The 21213-nt window shown below is 42.2% G+C and overlaps 2 protein-coding genes across 2 annotated transcripts in view; one reads left to right on the top strand and one right to left on the bottom strand.

Annotated features, from left to right (window-relative positions):
- The window catches only part of Tnni3k (TNNI3 interacting kinase), a 253119-nt gene that overhangs the window by 171151 nt on the left and 60755 nt on the right, over positions 1 to 21213 (top strand). The window contains exon 21 of the mRNA XM_028754295.1: positions 10357 to 10466. Coding sequence (XP_028610128.1) covers positions 10357 to 10466 — 110 coding nt within the window. The remainder of the gene's footprint in view (positions 1 to 10356; positions 10467 to 21213) is intronic.
- Positions 15127 to 21213, bottom strand: part of Lrrc53 (leucine rich repeat containing 53) — a 10696-nt gene continuing 4609 nt past the window's right edge. Inside the window, exons 3-4 of the mRNA XM_028754298.1 lie at positions 20044 to 20559; positions 15127 to 17267 (exon numbers count right to left, since the gene is read on the bottom strand). Coding sequence (XP_028610131.1) covers positions 15127 to 17267; positions 20044 to 20559 — 2657 coding nt within the window. The remainder of the gene's footprint in view (positions 17268 to 20043; positions 20560 to 21213) is intronic.

Here is a 21213-nt window from a genome sequence, read left to right as displayed (position 1 = left end):
AGATAGATAGATAGATAGATAGATAGATAGATAGATAGATAGATAGATAGATAGATAGATGGATGATAGATAGATAGATTGATTGACTGATTGATTGATTGATTGATTGAGAGATGATATAAGATAGATTATTGATATGTGATAGATTGATAACAGACACAAAATAGGAATGAGAGAAGTTGTTTTGGGACTTTGGTCACACGATATTGAATTCTGTGAAGCCTTGCAGTCTGCCATCTGCCATCTGTGAAGCATGTGATTCAATATGACTGTATAGTGCTGAGAAGCACTAGGGTTAGTTTGTGCCTACCAGGGCATGAGTGTCTAGGAACCCAGGTCCTGCTGTTGAAGAGCAGGAAAGCACAGATGTCTACATTTCGTAATTCACCCGCCTCCTCTGCCTCCTCACTCTTTTGGGCCCCCAGCAGATTGGATGGCACCTGCCTGAACTGAGAGTGGATTATTTTTGCTGCATCTGTTTGTCACAATGCTAGAATCCTCTAGAAACACCTGACATGCCCAGACATAGCATTTTGTGATCTTTCTGGCATCTCTTGAGCAAGCCAAGTTAATACTGCCACAAGTCCTGTGCATGTCAGCAATGGAAGCCTCTGTAGATTTTTTTAAATTCAATATTTAATTTATTTACATTTTAAATATTATCCCCTTTCCCAGTTTCCCCTCTGCAAACCCCCTACTCCATCCCCCCCACCCTGCTTCTATGAGGGTACTCCCCCACCCACCTACCCAATCCTTCCTCACTGCCCTAACATTCCTCTACACTGGGGCATCGAGCCTTCACAGGACCAAGGGCCTACACTCCCACTGATGCCAGGTAAGGCCCCTTCAGTTTCTTCAGTCCTTCCTCTAACTCCTCCATTGGGGTCCCTGTGCTCAGTCTGATGGTTGGCTGCAAGCATCCACATCTGTATTGGTCAGGATCTGGCAGAGCTTCTCAGGAAACAGCTGTATCAGGCTCCTGTCAGCAAGCTCTTCTTAGCATCTGCAATAGTGTGAATCTAGAGTGCCCTTTATTCTTAGTTGGCAAAAGATGGGTTGGCGTTCAGACCAAGAGACCAGCTCTTCTTTAGAAATACGGGAACATTCTGACTGGAGTGGTGGCTTGGTTAGAAATGAGAAAGTTGGTTTGGAAGAAGTGAGCAAAAACTTTCCAATAAATTGGAGTTGTAATACATGAGGGAGTAAAAGTCAACGGTACATGATGGATCCAGGGGATAAAAACAGACTTGTGAGAAGAGATTCTGTTACAAAAAGAGAGAGCCAAGCTGTCAAGCCAAGCAGAAAGTGAGCTGAGCACGATGCCAGTTACCTGGCCTGTAAGAGCTTCCCTGGATGGGATTCAGACAAAGAAACCAACACCTGTTTCCTGGATTTGATTTCTCTCCTGGGCTCATGTCCTTTAATACATCAGTAGTGACAAAAGGATCCCAGATCAATAATCCAATAATAATCCAATAATATATACTTTACCTAATCCTATGTAGTCCCCAGCTACCCATTCATGTATATCATCCTGAAATCTGTTTGAGTCCAAAAAAAAAGAATCTCCTGTTTTTCTTTCATTTTCTTTTTTGCCTCGATGGTGCCAGCTGGTTCACAGGGAAATGCAACTGTGTCCTGGGTTCCTTGATGCTGAACTCTTGCTAAGTCTGGGAGGCATCAGCAAATTAAGAGCATCTGACAGTTTATTGAAGCCAGGTTTCGTGGGAGAGACTTCACATTGAATAATTGAGTCATAAACTGGAAATCCCAGAACCAAACTCAGTCTGCAAGTCTTATGGGGCATCTACACATAGCCTTGAAAAGAATGAATAATCTTTTATTGTTGAGAACCGTTTTCATTATCCTGAGTTTTTTGTTATTCCAAATGAATTTAAGAATTGTTCTTTCTAACTCTGTGAAGAATTGAGTTGGGATTTTAATGGGGATTGCATTGAATCTGTAGATTGCTTTTGGCAAGATGGCCATTTTTATTATATTAATCCTGCCAATCCATGAGCATGGGAGATCTTTCCATCTTCTGAGATCTTCTTCAATTTCTTCCTTCGGAGACTTGAAGTTCTTTTCATACAGATCTTTCACTTGCTTGGTTAGATTCACAACAAGGTATTTTAAATTATTTGTGACTATTGTGAAGGGTGTCATTTCCCTAATTTCTTTCTCAGTTTTTTTGTCTTTTGAGTAGAGGAAGGCCACTGATTTGTTTGAATTAATTTTATATCCAGCCAATTTTGCTGAAGTTGTTTATCAGGTTTAGGAGTTCTCTGGTGGAACTTTTGGGGTCACTTAAGTATACTATCATACCATCTGCAAATAGTGATATTTTGACTTCTTCCTTTCCTATTTGTATCCCTTTGACCTCCTTTTGTTGTCTAATTGCTCTGGCTAAGACTTCAAGTACTATGTTGAATAGGTAGGGAAAGAGTGGGCAGCCTTGCCTAGTCCCTGATTTTAGTGGGATTGCTTCAAGTTTCTTTCCATTTAGTTTGATGTTGGCTACTGGTTTGCTGTATATTGCTTCTACTATGTTCAGATATTTATAATAACCAGAAGCTGGAAAGAACTCAGATATCCTTCAGCAGAAGAATGGCTACAGAAAATATGGTACATTCACACAATGGAATACTACTCAGCTATTAAAACAATGAATTCATGCAATTCTTAGGCAATTGAATGGAACTAGAAAATATCATCCTGAGTGAGGTAACCCAATCGCAGAAGAACACACATGGTATGCAATCACTGATAAGTGGATATTAGCCCCAAAGCTCAGAATACCCAAGATAAAACTCATAGACCACATGATGCTCAAGAAGAAGGAAGACCAAAGTATGGGTGCTTCAGTCCTTCTTAGGAGTAACAAAATACTCAAGGGAGCAAAGTCAGAGACAAAGTGTGAGATAGAGACAGAAGGAGGGGCTGTCTGGAGACTGCCCCACCTGGGGATCCATCCCATGTGCAGTCAACAAACACAAACACTATTGTGGATGCCAGGAAGTACATGCTGACAGGAGCCTGATATACCTTTCTCCTGAAAGGCTTTGCCAGAATCTGACATACAGAGGCAGATGCTCACAGCTAACTATTGAACTAATCATGAGATCCCCAATGGAGGAGGTAGAGAGAAGACTGAAGGAGCTGAAGGGGCTTGCAGCCCCATGGGAAGAGCAATAATACCAACCAACCAGAGCTCCCAGTGTCTAAACCTCCAGCCTGGGAACATGCATGAAATGACCCATGGCTCCAGCTGTATATATAGTGGAGGATACCCTTGTCAGGAATTGGTGGAAGAGGAGGTCCTTGGTTCTGTGAAGGCGGGGTGCCCCAGTGTGGGGGAATTCAAGGATAGGGAGGAGGGAATGGGTAGATGGGTGGGGGCACACCTTCATAGAAGCAGCAGGAGGGGGAACAAGATAGGGCGTTCCTGGGGTTGGGGGGAACAGGGAAAGGGGATAACATCTGAAATGTAAATAAGTAGAATATACAATTAAAAAAAAGAATGAATGGCAGTATATTTAGAGACTTTGTAATACCACAGGATGTTTATGTGTTTATTTTATTTTATGTTTATTGAGTTCCCTAGTCTTTTTTAATTAGTGCTTCATTATATAGTTCTCCCTATGTGATCTGGATCCTAACTCGTCCTAAATAGAATAATCTTAGATTGGATGCCACACTGACAGTATGTAAAAGTAGCAGGGAAATTGAGCAGTTAAGTCACGTTTGCTGAGGTAATCCTCAGTTTATCACTGAAGTGAGGCGAGCCAGCAAGTCACTTCTTGCACACCAGGAAGAACTGCCTTGGTCCAGTAGATGCAGATCTCTGCCAAGCTGTAGCTAATATCAACATTCTGGTGCTTCACCGTGCTAGTGGAGAGTGCATGGAGGGCAAGCAACGATAATGCTTACTCTATTTCTGACCATTCTAACGAGCACAGGATGTGGTTTTAAAAATTAAGGCATGCTTAGCACCCTCCAGGACTGCACAATCTCATGGTGCCTCCAATGCTGCTCACACAGGAGGCGTGTTGCTGAAAAGCACAACTTTAACAGAGAGTACTTTAACTCTTCTGGTGAATGTGGAACACTATTGCCTTGACTGTAATAACCTGGGCCATGAGAAACTACGGCATGCAACCAGCTGCACTTTGAAGAACACTTGCTCACAATGTTTTATAAACTTTATCTTGCTCAATACTTACTGACACTCTTACTTTCTCCACTCTCCCCGCCGTGTGTGTGTGTGTGTGTGTGTGTGTGTGTGTGTGTTACATACCCCATGCATGGAGACCAGAGAAGGAGGACATCAGCGTCTTCCTCCATCATTCACTCTCTTGTTTTGAGACAGGGTCTCTCTCACTGAAAGTAAAGCTCACCATTTTGATTGGACTTCATGACAACCAAGTTCTAAGATCTGCCTGTTCTTGTTCTACCCAACATAGGGGTTGTAAGCATGTGTTGCTCACATGCTAAGCCATGCATAATTTTACATGGGTGCTGGGGATTTGAACTCAAGTCCATTAATGTTCATAGCAAGCATTTCTTTCCATAGATCCCCTACCCCATACCTTTTTACTCTCCTTACAATAGGAATATTTGTTTAATTTTTACAAACTAAGACAGTGAGGAAAAAAATCACACTAGGAGTTCAGAATCCAGAACACAATTATGTATCAATTTGAACTAGATGATCCATTTCATAATGGAAAGTTGCAATGCCACTCTTACCACAGGGCTATATTGCATATGAGCTGATGTGGACAAGGCTGTTGGTAGCCTTAACAATCGTAATAACTCACTGTAATGTTTGACTTTCTATTCGTACCCAAAGACAACCTTAAAAAGCCCTCAGACCTCTGAGGGTCTAAATAAAGCAATAAATAATCCATGATGTTTTAACATCTAACCTTCTGAGTTCAGATTAAAACAGATCGCTTGAACTCTTTAGATTTGTTGTTAAGAGTAAGAGTGGCTAGCTAACACTTAGCAGGGGCGACTTCATGCTGATGTGTGTCAGTGAAGACTAAGTCCTGTATTGTGGGGTTTGTTAGGACAAACATAGATGTCACATTATAGTGAGGGCACGCACAAGGCCCTGAGCCCATAATTGTCACCATCAAATTGGCTCTTCCCTACTGAATCTCATGCTTAGCAAACTTATTCCTTGCTGAGACAACCGGCTTAATTGGCTCTCCCAGGGAGTTTAGAACAATGCCAGCCACAGTTAGGCCTCCAGTTCTCCATGAAGGACATTCCCTCATGGCCACAAAGCTTGCAGAAACCTTCACCAAAGGCTTTGGATAAAATTTATTGGGTGAGTTTACCACAAGGTCTTAACAATTCACATGACTATGTTGTAAATTAATAGCCCACTGGACATAATACTCATCCACCATGCCTCTGGATGGCATTGGGCTTTCTTCTGAAGCATAATAATAAGTTTAATAACAGTAACATTAATCCTTCCTTTCACTTGTTCAGCAGATCTTTATGGAGTCTGATAACACTGAGTCCAATAAGTACTTCTGGTCAAATATCATTCCGACTTCTCACATCGCTATCTGTTCAGCCTGCTCTGTTTTAACGCTTGTTTTTGCCAGTAACTACACTATGCACTGCTGTCAGAATCAAGAAGAGATGTAGTCCCTGACCTCAGGAAGTTTGTAAGTGCCACAAAGAGGCAGATAAATAACCAGGCAATGAAGTGTGACTCAGTAGGCCTCTCTGTCGTGTGAGGTGAAGCAGGAGTGTTTGGGAAAGATCCAAGACAGAGTCCATCTATGCCAACCTTCAGAACAATACATCCCACCAAGGAGAAGCAGATAGATGAGAAAAACCATGGGTAGATGAGAAAATCCATATCGTAGAAGTTAAAACCCAAACATGAAAATATTGGCAAATGTAATGACTCATTTCTTCATGACCCATTCACTTACCACATTTTATTGAAAATAATGACACCAAGTTTCCACTTAGATTGTTATGCCTATAGAATATTCAGTGCCTTATTGCTTTTAATTTATTACTGTTGTGTGTTCGAGTGTGCAATTGTGTAACACTGGCATGCACGTTGGGGACAGAGGAGAATTTCAGTTTGCCTTTCCATTCTGGGTTCTGTTGATGGAACTCAAGTTACCAGGCTTGTGTGACAAGAGCTTTTATCAGCTAAGCAATTTCCACAGCCCCATGAGTAGCTTTTGCTATAGGAATTTGGGAAGAGGGTTGTCACCGGCTGTACATGGCCTGTTTTCAGAGATGACACTGATGAATTATATTCATGTCATCCCTTGAGAAGGTGTTGATAGACACAGAACTATTTGAGTTCTTGGCAGAAGAGACTCTTAGGGCTGACTTACAATATTACGTTAAATTCTCATTACTCAGGATAATGTGAATAGGAAAAACCATTTTGAAGCATAGTGCCATTCAATATGGAGACCCCTGAGCATAGCTATTTCAATTTAAAATTGTGTTAATTGACAATAACGAAACTGCAAATCCAGTTCCTCAGTCACATTTTCATGATGTAAGTACCCAGTAGGGCTCTGCTTACACACTGAACAGTGCAGAAAGACATCATCTCATTACTGCAAACAGATCTGGGGGCAGCAGAGGTCTGGGGGCAGCTCTACATCGTTCAGAAGGACATCTCATTGCTGCCCAGAGGTCTGGGAGTAGCTATACACAACTCCATAGCATCATGTACTCAGGGTAGAACTTTAAAAATAATTACACAATGAGGTTTTTTTTCTTTTTTAATATGGACTTATTTTCTTTTTAAACGGCAAAGTTCTTTTATTTTTAAATGAAAGCAGAAACCAACATTTTCACGAATCATTTCACATATTTTCTGTGAGAATCAGAGAAGACTTAATGAACGGACTGACAGTCATGTCCCTGTATCTGAGTAGAGGAAATCCCCCAGCTGTCAGGACAGCCTGCTACAGGCAAGACTGACCAACCATCTAAAAGTGGCAAGCTTCGGTACCCACATTTAAGTAGAAGTGATCATGAGGCCCCTCATACCAAGAATGGCGCAGAGGAGACTCCAAAGGCTTGCAGTCAGCTTTAAATGATGAAGAGTGAAAAATGGACTTTTGAGGCACACTACCAAGAAGCAGATAAACTACTCTCATGTTTGATCTCACAACATGAAAGAGCTACTGACAGAGATGCTGGGGACAGCATCAGTTTAACCCTTTCTGAGGACAGTCCCTCTGTACCCACTAGGAGACCTGTAATTGAGCACACTCACTGGACTGATTTCTGTGCATGTCCTGGAGCTGAATCAGCACACATTAGTCATCAGGTGACAGTCATAAGATTAATGAAAGCAAGACTCTATCTCTTTGGTAGCTCTGACTTACTTAATCCTTGGAGGAACTAAAAATAGTTCAGAATAACCAATGAAGGGATTCCAGTTCCATACTTGGTGAGCTGAGAAAGATGCTTTGATATATAAGAACACAGTCTAAGCAACAAGGAATCATATAGCTGCTTTTTGAAAAGAACTTTTCTCTGATGTGGTGGTGGTAACAATCTTTACACTCCCTAGTGAGAACATCAGCTAATAGGGCCATTTAGGAGCACAGTGTCACTAATATGAGCCAGTTGAAAGTATTCATGTCATTTGAGAGGTTATTTTCACCCCTTAATATACCATAAGTGTCTCACCTATAATATATAAAAATTCCCATTAAAAATATTCTTTGAAGAATTTCAAATAACCTAAAATTGAGAAGTGATTAAGTAAATCACAGTAAACGCAGTCATTAAAATGTGTTAACACATAGTTTTAATAACATGGAAAATGCTTAATTGCTTAATGCTTTAATTTATGAAAAAAAATCCATAATCATATGTCAACATAGGCTCAATCATAGACAGAGAAGAGAAATTCTGAAAATATTTTAACAAGTATTTTGACAAATATCATTCACCTGTAATTGATTTTCCAGACTCATAAGAAAGAAGCAGACAATCCCTTTCCATAATTGATATCAGAACCTAAAAAAAAAAAAGTGTCAGAGGAGATGACTCTGGTCAGTTTAACTCATTTTATGGATAGAATAGTCTTTTTCTTAATAATAGTATTTTACATTTTCTAACTTCCTTATTTTTTCAATTTCTACAAAGAATGAGTATTAATTTTGCAATTGGTAAAATTAGGTCTTAATTCAGAATAACCCAAAAAGCAATAAATTTAAGTTACTTTGAGTGTAACTTCACTGGATCTGCTGAGATTAGAAGGATAGGCAAAATTCAGTGGATGTGGATTTTTGGTACTGAAGGAGGTGCAGTAGGGATATGAAACTTGAAGTGGCCACTTCCTGTAGTCAGGCAGGACCACCACACCGCAGTGGATAAATAAGGACCCAAACCCACCCGCAAAACATTCAACCCACAATTTGTCCTGGATACAAGAAATACAGGGACAAAGATGGATCACAAATGCAGGGAACTGGCTAACCAATAACTGGCTCAACTAGAGACCCATCCCATGGGCAAGCAACAATCTCTGACACTATTAATGATACTCTGTTTTGCTTGCATACTGGAGCCTAGCATGGCTGTCCTCTGAGAGGCTCCACCCAGCAGCTGACTGAAGCAGATGCAGAGGCCCAGAGTCAAACATTGGACAGAGCTCGGGGAGTTTGGGGAAGGAGCAAGGGTCCCAGAGGGGATGGGAACTCCACAGGAAGACAGAATCAAATAACCTGGACCCTTGGAGACTGAACCACCAACCAAATAGCATACAGGGACAGGACCTAGCCACCCTGTGCACATATTTAGCAGATGTGCAACTTGGTCTCCCTGCAGGTCCCCCAACACCTGGAGCAGGTGCTGCCCCTAAAGCTGTTGCCTGTCTGTGGAATCTGTTCCCTAACAGGGATGCCTTGTCTGGTCTCAGTGGGAGAAGACGCACCTAGCCCCTCAGATACTTGATGTGCCAGGGTCGAGGCATACCCAGACAGGGCCTGCTCACTCTCAGAGGAGACAGGGAGGGGGTTGGAGAAAGGGGCTGTGTGAGGAGGGGGACCAGGAGGAGAGGAGGCAGTGATCAGGACTTAAAGTAAATAAATAAATTAATGGAGAGAGAGAGAGAGAGAGAGAGAGAGAGAGAGAGAGAGAATCCCAAAGCTCGTAAGATACAGCCAATGCTACTTCACCACAAACTAGAGCCAGGATGTAGAATAATCTTTAAGTCTCTCCTCCCTTTGGTGTGGAACATTTTTTACCATTAGAGAATAATGTGTTATTTGCCATTTTCATTATCATGTATATTAAAAAAGGAGGGACTCTGAAACAAAAGCTCATGCCAACTGTGGTTTATTTTTTAAATGGTAATAACTGCAAATTCATCCCAGGCTCAGACATTAGTACTTGCTTTGAATGATTGTCCAAAGTACTTGAATTTATATCTTTATCTACCATGATACTTTGATACCAGTATATATATAGATATCCACTTAAAGAATCCATACACTTACCTTTCAGGTGATGTGGAAATCAGTGGTTGAAAACAGAGAGAAATACAAAGCAATCATGCGTCTACAATGCCATGCTGCAAGGATCTGAGAGGAGCATGACTTGGAAGGCCATGCTCCCAGACAGGACAGGGGGATTTCATCAATGTGCAGCTCCAGTGCAATCATGGGTGTGAGCTGTCCTCTCCCAGTTAACCAACAAGTACTTCTGAAGGATTAAGATTCAAAATCCTAATGTTCCTAATATATATGTTTCTAATGCGGTACAGATGCCTTCTTATCTGTCCAGTCCAGTGATCATCCATGCACCGTAACATCAGTGCACTAACCTTCTATTTATGACATTGTAAAGTTTTGAAAATTGTTGTTCCACTTATTCGTTTATGTGCACGTGAGCATGTGGTGGAGCTGCTGTGAAAGTCAGAGGGCGACCTGCAGGAGTCCGTTCTTTCTTTCCACCACATGGGGATCAGGAATCAAACTCAGATTGGTGGCAAACATCTTTACCCACTGAACCATCTTGCTGGCCAGACACAGTGGAGTTTCATCCAGTCTGTCCTCCAGTCTATTTTCTGTAGTGTTGTATATATCTCCATACATCAAACACCCTGAACTACTTGCTCCCTTGTTCCTCTATATATTCTCTCTGCTCACTGCATAGACCCAACTGTCCAATGGAGAGGAAATAATAAAAAATAAATTTAGTACAAACTGTCTACTCATATTTATAGGTAAAGGAGGAAGTCAGCCCAGAGGTCCTGTCGAATCCCATGCACACTGGCTTTAGATGAGACTCCTTTCTCTCAGTCTTTCTGGAATAAGTGAAGCTCACATCTTTATTTTGCAGCCGCTGCAGCAGCAGATATGGCGTACCACCACATCAGACCTCCCATCGGCTACTCCATCCCCAAGTCCCTCTCATCTCTGCTGATGCGGGGCTGGAATGCGTGTCCTGAAGTGAGTGAGTTTGTTTCTTCTTATGAAATGTGTGGTGCTTCACAGCCTGTTACAGAGTGTGGCTGAAACATCTATATCCAGTGTGTGCTGGAGCAGACCAGTGGGAAGAATGACCTGCCTTCTGTGCTTTGGTCTCTAATGGCCCCAGGAAGTCTGAGCAGCTTGATGTCTTTATTATTGCTCTCTGGTTTTGAAATGTTCCTCACAGTTGGTTAGAAAAAAAAAGAGTCTTCTGTTTGAGAGGCAACACACAGCCTTATCCTAACTGCAGTTTGGTTGGCTGTGCTTGAGTCACACTGATGAAGCAAACTTGCAAGAAAGCCCAGGAGATGAGGTCTTCAGCAGCAAGCTGAACCGAGCAACAGCAGCCACAATTGCTCTGTTCTCTCTGTACTCACAGGTTGACAAGTGAGTCTGTATTGTCTCTTGCACTGGGAGACAGCAGTGCCTAAGATGGTCTCTGCTATGGCAGTCTCCCATCTGCTCAGATATGGTCACAGCATCACAGGTCCAAAGAGTGGAGGGCTTAGCCTAGGTTCTGAGCTCCTTGACTATAACTGCCCAAAGAATCTCACTGTTCACACCTGCACATCTGCTCTAGTCTTTTCTTCAACAGTCTTGATGGCTCACTCTTCCTAAACATCTTAACTCCTCAACAAGGAAGCAGACGAAGTAAACTGCTCCTATCCCAGAAAGTACCCTCAAAGGCAGTCGGATAGATAGATAAGGCCCTACTTAGACATGGGAAGGAAAATGTATGATCTGGCCAGTGGGTTTTCTTTTGTATTTTGTTTTTATTTTTTGTTCAAGGCAACACCCAAATCAAGTCATTGCCCAACCCACTATGTCCATAGTCTCTTTCAGAGAAAAAGTAAATGTTCTCACAGGATGTGGTTTGAGTATCTCACAGGATAACCTCTCTTTCTGGCCATTCAATCTGCTGTGTGTTGTGCTGAATTTAGAGATTTCTCATAACTGGCAGGTTAGCACCATAATATCAGAGTTTGTCTTGTTTGTTTGGTCTGGTTTTGTTCATTCGTATAACCCTAGAACTCAGAACCATACTTTGTAAGTGCTCAAAAAGGTAATATCTGTAGAGTAAATAAACAAATTCTTCCTGTCAGCACCTCCAATTCCATGTCTAGAGTTGGTGTCTGGAAAGTTTTATATAAAAATTGCATGACTTAAATAGTTTGAGGAGAGGTCTTGCGATGTAAACCCTGAGAACATTATTTGGAGATAAATTTACTGAATACCTTATCCAGAATTCTCTATAGGAAGAGAAGACAGTTGTGTCAAATATATCATGAAATTTATTTGCTCTGTGTGTGTGTGTGTGTGTGTGTGTGTGTGTGTTTTCAGTAGAAATGTTGTATTACTAAGGAGTGAATTTTATCAGCACAGCACACAAGCTGGCTCTAGTTTCAGGCAGAAAGATGGAGACAAGGGGTCACTGAACAGTGGTGCTGCCAAGAATCTAGTAACATTGAGCTTTTACTCTAGTGGGTCCAGCCTTGATCCTGCATCTGATGATGCTCTGCTCTTTCCATTGTCTTTACAATGCCCAGAAAGGTCCTTACCATATCCGAGTGGGTGGTAAGGTCATTGCAACAAGGGACCAACATTCTGATTTTTTTCCTTCAACAACTAGTTTATTGAGTCTCTACTGCCGAATCTTCCAGTGCTGTCCATGGGTCTGAGGGCTTTAACCATTATGTGTAGATTAAATAAATAAATATTAACAAATTTAGAACTACAAGCCAAGATTAAGGAAGACTCTATGAAAATGCAAAGTAAGGACAGAGAGTGTGGGTCCTTGAAGTCAACCCAGAAATGACACTTGGTCAAAAATCAAAATCCAAAGACCAGCATTCACTGAGTAAAGAACTGGTCAGAGAATGAACTCATGCATGCTGAGAGAAAACATGTACATCATTGTGAGCACAGAGATGAAGGGTTTGCTGGTTTTGACAACTCTGAAGTCAGTCTCAGGTTAAACCTCCAGACCAGATAGCATTTGATAAAAAGATCTTTAGATGTAAATGACTATCACTATGCCATTCTGCCTGTTGCTTCATTTCCACATTCATTTTTCAAGAATTTCAACAGGAGCACTGTATCAACATCATTTCCACCCCACCCTTGCCCCTCTGAAACTCCTACCTAGTCACCCCCAGACTCCCTCTCAAAACTCATGACACAATCTAAGCCTCCAATATCCCAAATTCTGTGGTACTGGCTTAAGTATATACACCGAATAAAGGCATTTCCAGACAGCTACAGAAATATACAGAAGTGTGTTTTGTTGTTTTGGTTTTTTTAAACAGGGTCTGTGTAATCATGGCTGGCCTGGAATTTGTGATGTAGACTAGGCTAACTTTGGTAAATAACGTCAGCCTTTGTAGTTCCAATATGAATTTATACAAGAAATTGTAGATAATTTTAATCTTACCACTAGAGAAGTGAAAAATCATAGAATGGATTTTTTTTTGGAAATATATTTGTTAGGTATGAAGGGCTTCTCATTTTTTACTGAAATTGTTGCATGTAACTCTGTCCATGAAGTAACCTCTGGGTTACCTTTGACTGTGGGGCACCACATTATTCGCTTCACCCTCATGTCTTTCTGAAAGTAGAGATTCTCCAGGCCCCCATCCTCAGGCTCAGAATGAGCAGCCCTGGGACGCAGACCGAAACTATGCTTTCCACAAGCACCCTAGCAGTATGTGCCCGGTAGAGACAGATCTGAAGCATGAAAACTGAAGAAAAGGTTGTGAGGTCAGAACAGCCCCCAGGGGCTGCTGGCACTGTGATCCAGTTGATTATAGCAAGCACTTTTGTGGTTGCCATGGGGATTCAGAGGCTAAAAGAAACCTACGATCTATGGCAAAAGACGCAGCCTAAGAAAGAGGTGACAGTGTGCAGGGGGCCATCTCTGCTGCCTTCTGAGAGGCAGCCAGTGAGGAAGAGGAGGTTTCACCCCTACAGCTTTAATACTGGTAGCGGCAGCAAAAAGAGAGAACAAGGCTAAGGACCCTTCATTACAGAGCCAGAACTATTGAGACATTAGGAAAAATGAAAGAAAATACAGAAACAAAATCATCACCCCATCCCCCTCTCCAAGAAAGCTGTCAGTCAGAAGAGAGGGGAGTGACCATACAGGACGACAGACAGGTGTTCCTCTCACCTCAGAGGTGTTTCCTACAATGAAGTGGTATCAGGGGAGGAGGGAGAAACAAGCATGTGACAAAGGAGAGAAGCCGGGGTAGAGAAGGTAAATGAAAATAAATAGGACAAGAACTGAGTCAGAGATGTCTGCCTCTTGACAAGACAGAGGAAGGGGATGAAGGGCTCTCAAAACGAGAATGTTTTATCACTTGCTGTCAGATCCACCCAGGGAAAAGAAGTGCAGTGGGTGCCAAGCGGTGTTTACAATGTCCAAGCAAATCCTTAAGCTCATTTAATATTATAAATATCAAGTAAAGCTGAAAGAACAGAGAGCCCAGGACAGCTACAAAGATGAGACAGAGGATGTTTGTTTCTGTTTAATCTCCTCTCTACCCCCACTACATAATGTGAACTATATAGTATTCTGCTCTGTGAACACATAGGCTAAACATCTTACTTGGGTATCAGTAATAAACAGCCTGAGCAGACCTGTAGTTTTCAGGTAAATGTGACTTTCAATGATCGAGGGTTATTCATCATCTGTTAAATCCAGTATTTATGAGAACATTTGGTTCCTCTGTGCAAGGAGGGGCGCTCTCAGCAAACAGCAGTGGCAAGCTCAACTGGAGAGATCAAACCTCCAAAGACTAGCGATAATGGTTATTTGGTTTTCAAAGACTTATATTAATAACAACTGGCAATAAAGCTCATTAAAATTCCTTTTGTTCTTGAGCCGCTGTGTTGCTTCTGAAACCTGTTTGCCCTTCTGAAAGGAAGGAAGCTGAGCTTGCCCTCTTCTGGACTTAGAGGGTTTTTCAAATTTTACAGTTGGCCTGGAAATCTTCAATTATTTCCCCTTAGAGAAATAGCAGGTTCTTTAAGACTTCTACTTAAGATCTAAGAAAATTATCGACAAAGCGATTACAAATGAGTAAAATTTACCACTCGGCAGTACAATTAACAAACACGGCTGAACTTTCATTACACCATAATTAAGAAAACAGATCAGGCGCACATGTCTGTACTCATCAGTGCAGAAAGCAAGGTTGTAATAGCAGTAATTGAGACGTGCATAACAATTTCCATAAAATAAACGTCACATACAAAGCGTCATCTTCATGTTGAATCTTTCATTCGTTTAAAATTTTTCAAGTCTTTGGTTGATTTTCCAGGACTAGGCAAAAGTTCCCATCATCCCATTCCTTGAAGGAGCCTATTTATTCAACTGTAGGGAGCCTACTTCAGGTTCCATCTTAGATTTCTGTGCTATAGCTGACTAGGAACTTTTTTTTATCACTGGTAATGAAGAATTGCTGGGAAACTGTGCCCTGAACACTATGTGTTCAGTGTCCACAGAGGCTAGGGATGTTTCTGATCCTCCAAGAAGACAGTCTAAACAGGAAAAGAACGTTATGCAACTTGCTGTTTCTTACTCTCTACTTCTAAAAGTGGTGGGAGAGAGTCTCCAGTAACGATGAGTCTAATGAGGTCTTCAGGCAGGGCTTTCAGCTCCATTTTTGCTGTTCGGAATTAGAGGCACCCCATTTCCTGCCTCAGAATGAATGACATTTAACTCCTGTGAGAGGTAAGGAGCGCCTGGTGTCCCCCCTGACTCAACAGCTTCCCTGTATTCCGTGTCATCTCTATCTGGTTGGTTATCTCCAGGGTATCTGCAATGAGGCCCTCGATTGTGAGTTTGAGGATCTCTGTCACACCGTAGCATGTTAGTTTCGACTTTACTCAAGTCTTTAATGGAAATTGTCTCCTTGTCAGAGCTGGGAGAGCACAACAGAAGTTTCTCCTTCCCTGAACCTTCAAGTGTCTGCTGTCTTTCCTCTGTGGGGCCCTTTTGTGTTGTCCAGCTTTGTGCACTAGAATTTGCATTCCTCTCCTGGAGTGTTTGTCTCTGTGTTCCCACCACTGCCTGAATTCCTGCTGCCTCTCTACCATTATCTCCTGGTGATACACTGTTGCTGTCTGCTCCTCTCCCTCTCCCGCTGCAGTTGTGCTGGTGTGGAAAACAGTGCGGCACCATGAATGGCAGGTTATTGTAGGGTTGTATCCAGGCAGTAGGAGAGGATACACCATCCTCTATGCAAGAAATCTTGTCTCCTACACTAATCTCTTTTCCATCCGTAAAACAATTTTCCACTCTTCCCTGGGATACTTTGAATGTGTTCATTAGTGGTTTTTCCTCACTTCCAAGCTGTTCATGGCTTGGATTTTGCTCTTCCCGTTGTAAAGCTTGATTCTCAGCCAAACTGTGATCTTTGCTCAAGCTGTCAATCACCTGGTCACCAAGGGACAAAGTAAACTGGTTTAACTCATTGATCTTTAATTTGTCCTGGTCCGTGTGTTGAGTGGACACCATTACTGCATGGTCAATAACCTCCCTGGAGTGTTGAGTTCGTAAAACACTATTCTCTTCATTTCCCAAATTAGCTGGGGAGGGGCAGAGAACTTCCCTTGGTGGACTAGAGACATTTCCCATTTGCTCAGGTGAGAGAAGAGGATGTGAACACTGGTGTTCAGCGACCCTGACTGAGGGCTGAGGTGCCATTAATAAGCTCCCATTAGAAGCATGGCCCACTGGGCGGCAGTTGCCATGCTCAGAACCACGATGGTCTACAGGCAAGCTGTCAACTCTGAAGGTGCCATTTCTTTCCTGATAAGGAATCTGATCTAGAGCGTGTTCCAGTGGCACCTTTAAACAAGTGAGCTTAGCATGGCTGCTCCTCTCTGGCAACTGAGATTTGACAAAAGACACAGGTCTTGCTTTGAATTTTCTCTCAGAAGTTCTGGCTGGTCTCTGGGGAGGTAGCCTTGCTTGTTTATGTCTCTTGGTGGGTTCTGATGTGGATTCCTCTGGGTGGACCCTAGTTTTTCCAAAGGGGTTCAGATCTACCTTTATCCTTAAATTCTGTCCCTTTACTTTCTCCCTCAGGTGGGAGGACTTGGGTCTCTTCTTTTTCAGAGCCTGTTGCTCTGGAAGCTTTTCTCTTGCTTCCTTGACCTCCTCCAAGTTGGTGCTATTTTTGAGATCCAAGGAAGCCGGGTGTTGGCTTTCACTATCTCCCCGTCTCCAGGAGACCGGTGTTTCTGCTGAAACCACCAGCTCTTTTGCCCTGACTAAATCAGGGTCCCAGAATTTAACCCTCTTCGTAGAATATGCCTTCTTGATCTTTGCTGACAACCTTGATTTGTCTTTGTTCCCCTGACTCCTGAGGAATTTCTCTATTGCTCTGTTAATTTGAATTTGCTGCTTCTCAGATTCAGTGTGCTGTCTTCGATCTGGCTTCTTCTCTCTCATAAAATCTTGAAACGCATCCCAGGACACATATTTGCAGGTAAAGGAAGTGTTGGGATGAGAATTTGTAGGCTTGCTCTGCTTTAAAGTGTCCTGATGGTGGTCATATCCCTCTCTATGTCTGTGGGCAATCCTGCCTACAGCACATTCCCCTGGCTCTCGTCGCTTGGAGGATGAGCTGGAGATGAAAATTCTCTGTGCAGCATTGTCCCCTTTTCCTATTGGAGGCTGCCATGATTTGTTTGTTAAATGCTTCCCAAGACTCTCTCTTGCCAAGGCTGAGGCGGCTGTCACATATCTGCTTCTAAACGTGTCACTGCTCATATCTGCTGAACAATAAATGCAGGAATTTAGCACCAGGCACATTTGTAGTATCCCAACCAGCCAAAGGTCTATAAACCTTATGAAAATCGTAAAATCACTCCTTTAATTGTGGTAATTCCTGAGTATTTCCTACATTGATGATGATGGGGAAAGAAGACCCTTGGCTATTTGGTGTGCTTGCAACTGTGTTCTTCATAGGCACCTGTCAGTCAGCTGTGATGCTGACTTAGAAACTGTGCCATTATGATTGTAACTGACATACATGCCAGCTCCTGCTTAGATTCCCTTATGGTTATGGCACCTTTAAAGATGGCTGACATCTGAATCCTTTTCAAATGGCACAATAGGGTTTTCTTATTCATTTCCCATTTTGGAAATGGAAATACAAATCTGGAAGAATGTTGAGGAAATATTAAGCAAGGTTCAGGCCTCAAGCACAGTAACCTAGACAACAAAAAAGGAACACCTGTTGCCTTAATGAAGGGAGAAGGCCATATTTTATTTTACTTCCCACAAAGTAATGCAATATCCACTAAAGATTTATTAATAAGTGAGTAATTTGGGATATTGCCTGGTAGCAATATCAACCTGTGACTTTACCATAAATAATATATATTATTAATAATACACATTCACTAATATCAACAAAAACCTAATATTAGTTTTGCTTATAGGAAAAACTAGGCAATGTGATAAATATTATACATTTATTAGCTCATTTGATATTATCAAGAGCCTTGGCCTAGTATAGAAGTTCTGCCATCTTAGGACCTTTAAGAGGAAGGAAATACATTTGGGTGTTTGTTATATTTCCACAGTTTCTCATCAGGACTCACACCAGCCCATCTCATTCTTATCTACTGTGACTAGAATTATGTCTCACCAGCCTGCTTTCTATTGTTTCATGAAATCATTTAAATAGAAGGAAAAAAGAAAAGGAAGAACTCCCATTTATTAGGCAAAAGAAAAGGAGACCAAAGTCCACGCTAGAATGTCACCATACCATAAGGCACACTTGTGGGTGACTTTGAGAAATCTGCTGGCATGGAGAGGGCTGATGTAGATCATGAGTGTCCTGGGGAAGAGTTGATAGTTTTCATTGAATTCTCATAAATTCTAGGAACTGACGGCAAACAGCAAGAACTACTCAACTAGGTGATTTCTGGCACTTTTTCTACCTGGAGAAGTATGTTCTGAAGTCTCATGTTACAGGCATAAATTCAAACTTGTCTTCAAGATCAAGTATGGTCTTGACTTCCTTACTGAATTCTTCCCTCCCACCTGCCCCCCTCCCCCCTGCCACCTAGGATGCTGCAGAACTACAGGTGTTTCCCCAAGGTCACCATTGATGTGACAGACCAAGAAGCCAGTGCTACGAGGGTTAACTAGTCATGTTCTCTTGTGTATCTGTGTATATAATTCCCCTACAGACAGACCAAACAAGGCTTTAGGTACCTCTGAAAGCTAACAGGAAATGAAAAAGCTAAGCCCTGATTTCTTATAAAGTAAAACCAATCTTTTCTGATTTCTATGGAAGCCGTTTTTACTTGGTCATCTTTTTCTGGAGTCAAACCATCAGCCCCAAGGAACCAGCAAGAAATACAGTCAGATAAACTCACATCCTGCTTTATGCCACATAGGAAATAAAATATAGTTTCATTCTTATCCTGTGGTGCCTGAATCCAGCCTTAGGGCCAGATCACCACAGAAAGTATATCACATGATTCCTCTGTCATTCATTTTCCAACAGAAAATCCTGCTTTCTCCAAACCAGTTGAAATAAGTGGCAGAGCATCTGTCCTGAGCAGCTGTGTAAGTATAAGTGTGCACTGCAGGGCATGAGAGCATTGCCCGAGAATTCAGGAAAGAAAGGAAGATGCTCAATTGATTGCTTCCACAGAAGTATTGGCATTACCTGTAGACAGCAGGTATGTGCCATGGCCAGGTCCACTGGGCTCCCAATATGAGACAATGAATTAAGCCCTGACTTCAAGAACTTAGAAGTTATCATGCTTGACAGCTCAGCAAGCAAAGTGTGTTTCTTGACATCATTCTTGAAATGAATCATTGGCATTAGGAGGCCATTCTTCTAAAATGCCATGCTCCAGGAAGGCTGTTTACTGCAAATTGGCATCAGAGCTCAGAGGATGCTGGGATGAAAGCTGGTACCCACACTCTTAGAAATCTCAGACATATTGCTATTGAGGATTCGCTTTCCTTTTTAAAGCATCCTTAGGTAGTGGGTCTCAACATTCACTTTTCAGGGAGGAGAGGCAACATCGATAGTTCACCCCATTGCACATAGAAAACACACTCAGAGGGACTCACACTCAACCACATACACAGGAAGCACTCTCTCGCAGAGACATTTACTGGCACACAGACACATACACAGGTACTCAGACGTGCACATGTGTGCATTTACACAGGCACACACATATACCTGGACATGTACACGTGTGTGTTTATACATACACATAGGTTCTCAGACAAGCACATGTGCATGTTTACACACATCTATACACACAAATTATCAGACATACATATGTGCATGTTTATATATACACAGGTTCTCAGAAATTCACCTGTGTGTTTTTACATATACAGATACACACATCGTCTCTCCTCTCTCTCTCTCTCTCTCTCTCTCTCTCTCTCTCTCTCTCTCTCTCTTTCCATTTATACCTTCAAAAAAAGGAAGAAACAGACTAAACAGACTGCAATGATTTTTATAGCACTTCTCTCAGCACAGTGGGATTTTCTAACAGACAAGCTCACCTATTGTTCTCCTTCCATGCTGGGGCAGGATTTGAGACTGGACTTCTCCATGTTCCTGGTAGTTTGGCTTTTCAGTTGTCTTTGGAAAACATCTTGTCACTACACCTGCATCACAAAGAGCTTTCTTGTTCTCAGGAGGCCCTAAGCACCCTGCCTGTAGCAGTTCATCGCCCAGGCAAGAGCGAGCACTGAGTGCCCCATGGTCTTCCCCTTTCAGCTTTCTGAATGATACATCCAGGGCTGTGGACTTGGAGGCCAGCATTGCTTGATGGCTGTTTTCCTGTCTAAGTGGTGTTTCCTTTCTGGAGCCCACATCAGACGTGACCTCTGTCTCATTTTCTCGAGTTAAGTGGCAGTTACAGTACCCCACGGCCTGGCCATTTCTTGCTTCATGAGCACCCAGGGATTCATTGAGGGCTCTGCAACAAAGGTTTTTGGATGTGTGTTCATTTGCTCTGCTTTGTTGGAGTTTCCAGTTAAATATGACTAACCCTGCACATGTAAGACCAATGGCTCCTGTGGCAAAAAAAAAAAGACAATTAGAAGAAAACCATGGGAGAAGTGTGATGCTCACACTTGTGAAGACAGGGGACTCATCTATCATCAGTCACCATGGGAAAACCATCAAGCCAGACAGTAGCTGTTTTAATCGACTTCATTCTACTGTGCAGTTTGTATATTAAGAATTTCAGGGTCAGAGAGGTGTATGCCTGGGTAAGAGTACTTTGGCACAAACTTTGGAACCTGAGATCAAATCCTCACCATCTGTGAGAAAATCTGGGTGTGGCCACATTAACACCTCTGCCATTTGTGGGAAATAATTTCTTGGCATTTTATGTTACTGATGTTGTTACACAAATGTTAAAGGACTTTTTTTTTCTGGTAAGTCCTTATCCTCTTTTGAGGGAGTTTGGTGGCTGCTGGGTGGTCACTCTGTTGTCTCTTCTCCATTAGAAGTACAACCAGGAATCAAAGAGCTGGTGTTCAATTCATCTGGACTTCCTCTCAAATAATGGCACATTATAGCACAAAATCCACCACTTAGTTTTCAGTACCCATTAGTGGGCCTTTCTCCTCCAGATTTAGAGGACAATCACAGACAGACTCACACACACACACAGAGAGAGAGAGAGAGAGAGAGAGAGAGAGAGAGAGAGAGAGAGAGAGAGA

The sequence above is a fragment of the Grammomys surdaster genome, unplaced genomic scaffold, assembly GCF_004785775.1.
Source record: "Grammomys surdaster isolate TR1022 unplaced genomic scaffold, NIH_TR_1.0 125996, whole genome shotgun sequence".
NCBI classification, from domain to species: Eukaryota; Metazoa; Chordata; class Mammalia; order Rodentia; family Muridae; genus Grammomys; species Grammomys surdaster.
Note: the sequence above shows the minus strand (reverse complement) of the source record. Positions and strands in the feature narration are given on the sequence as shown.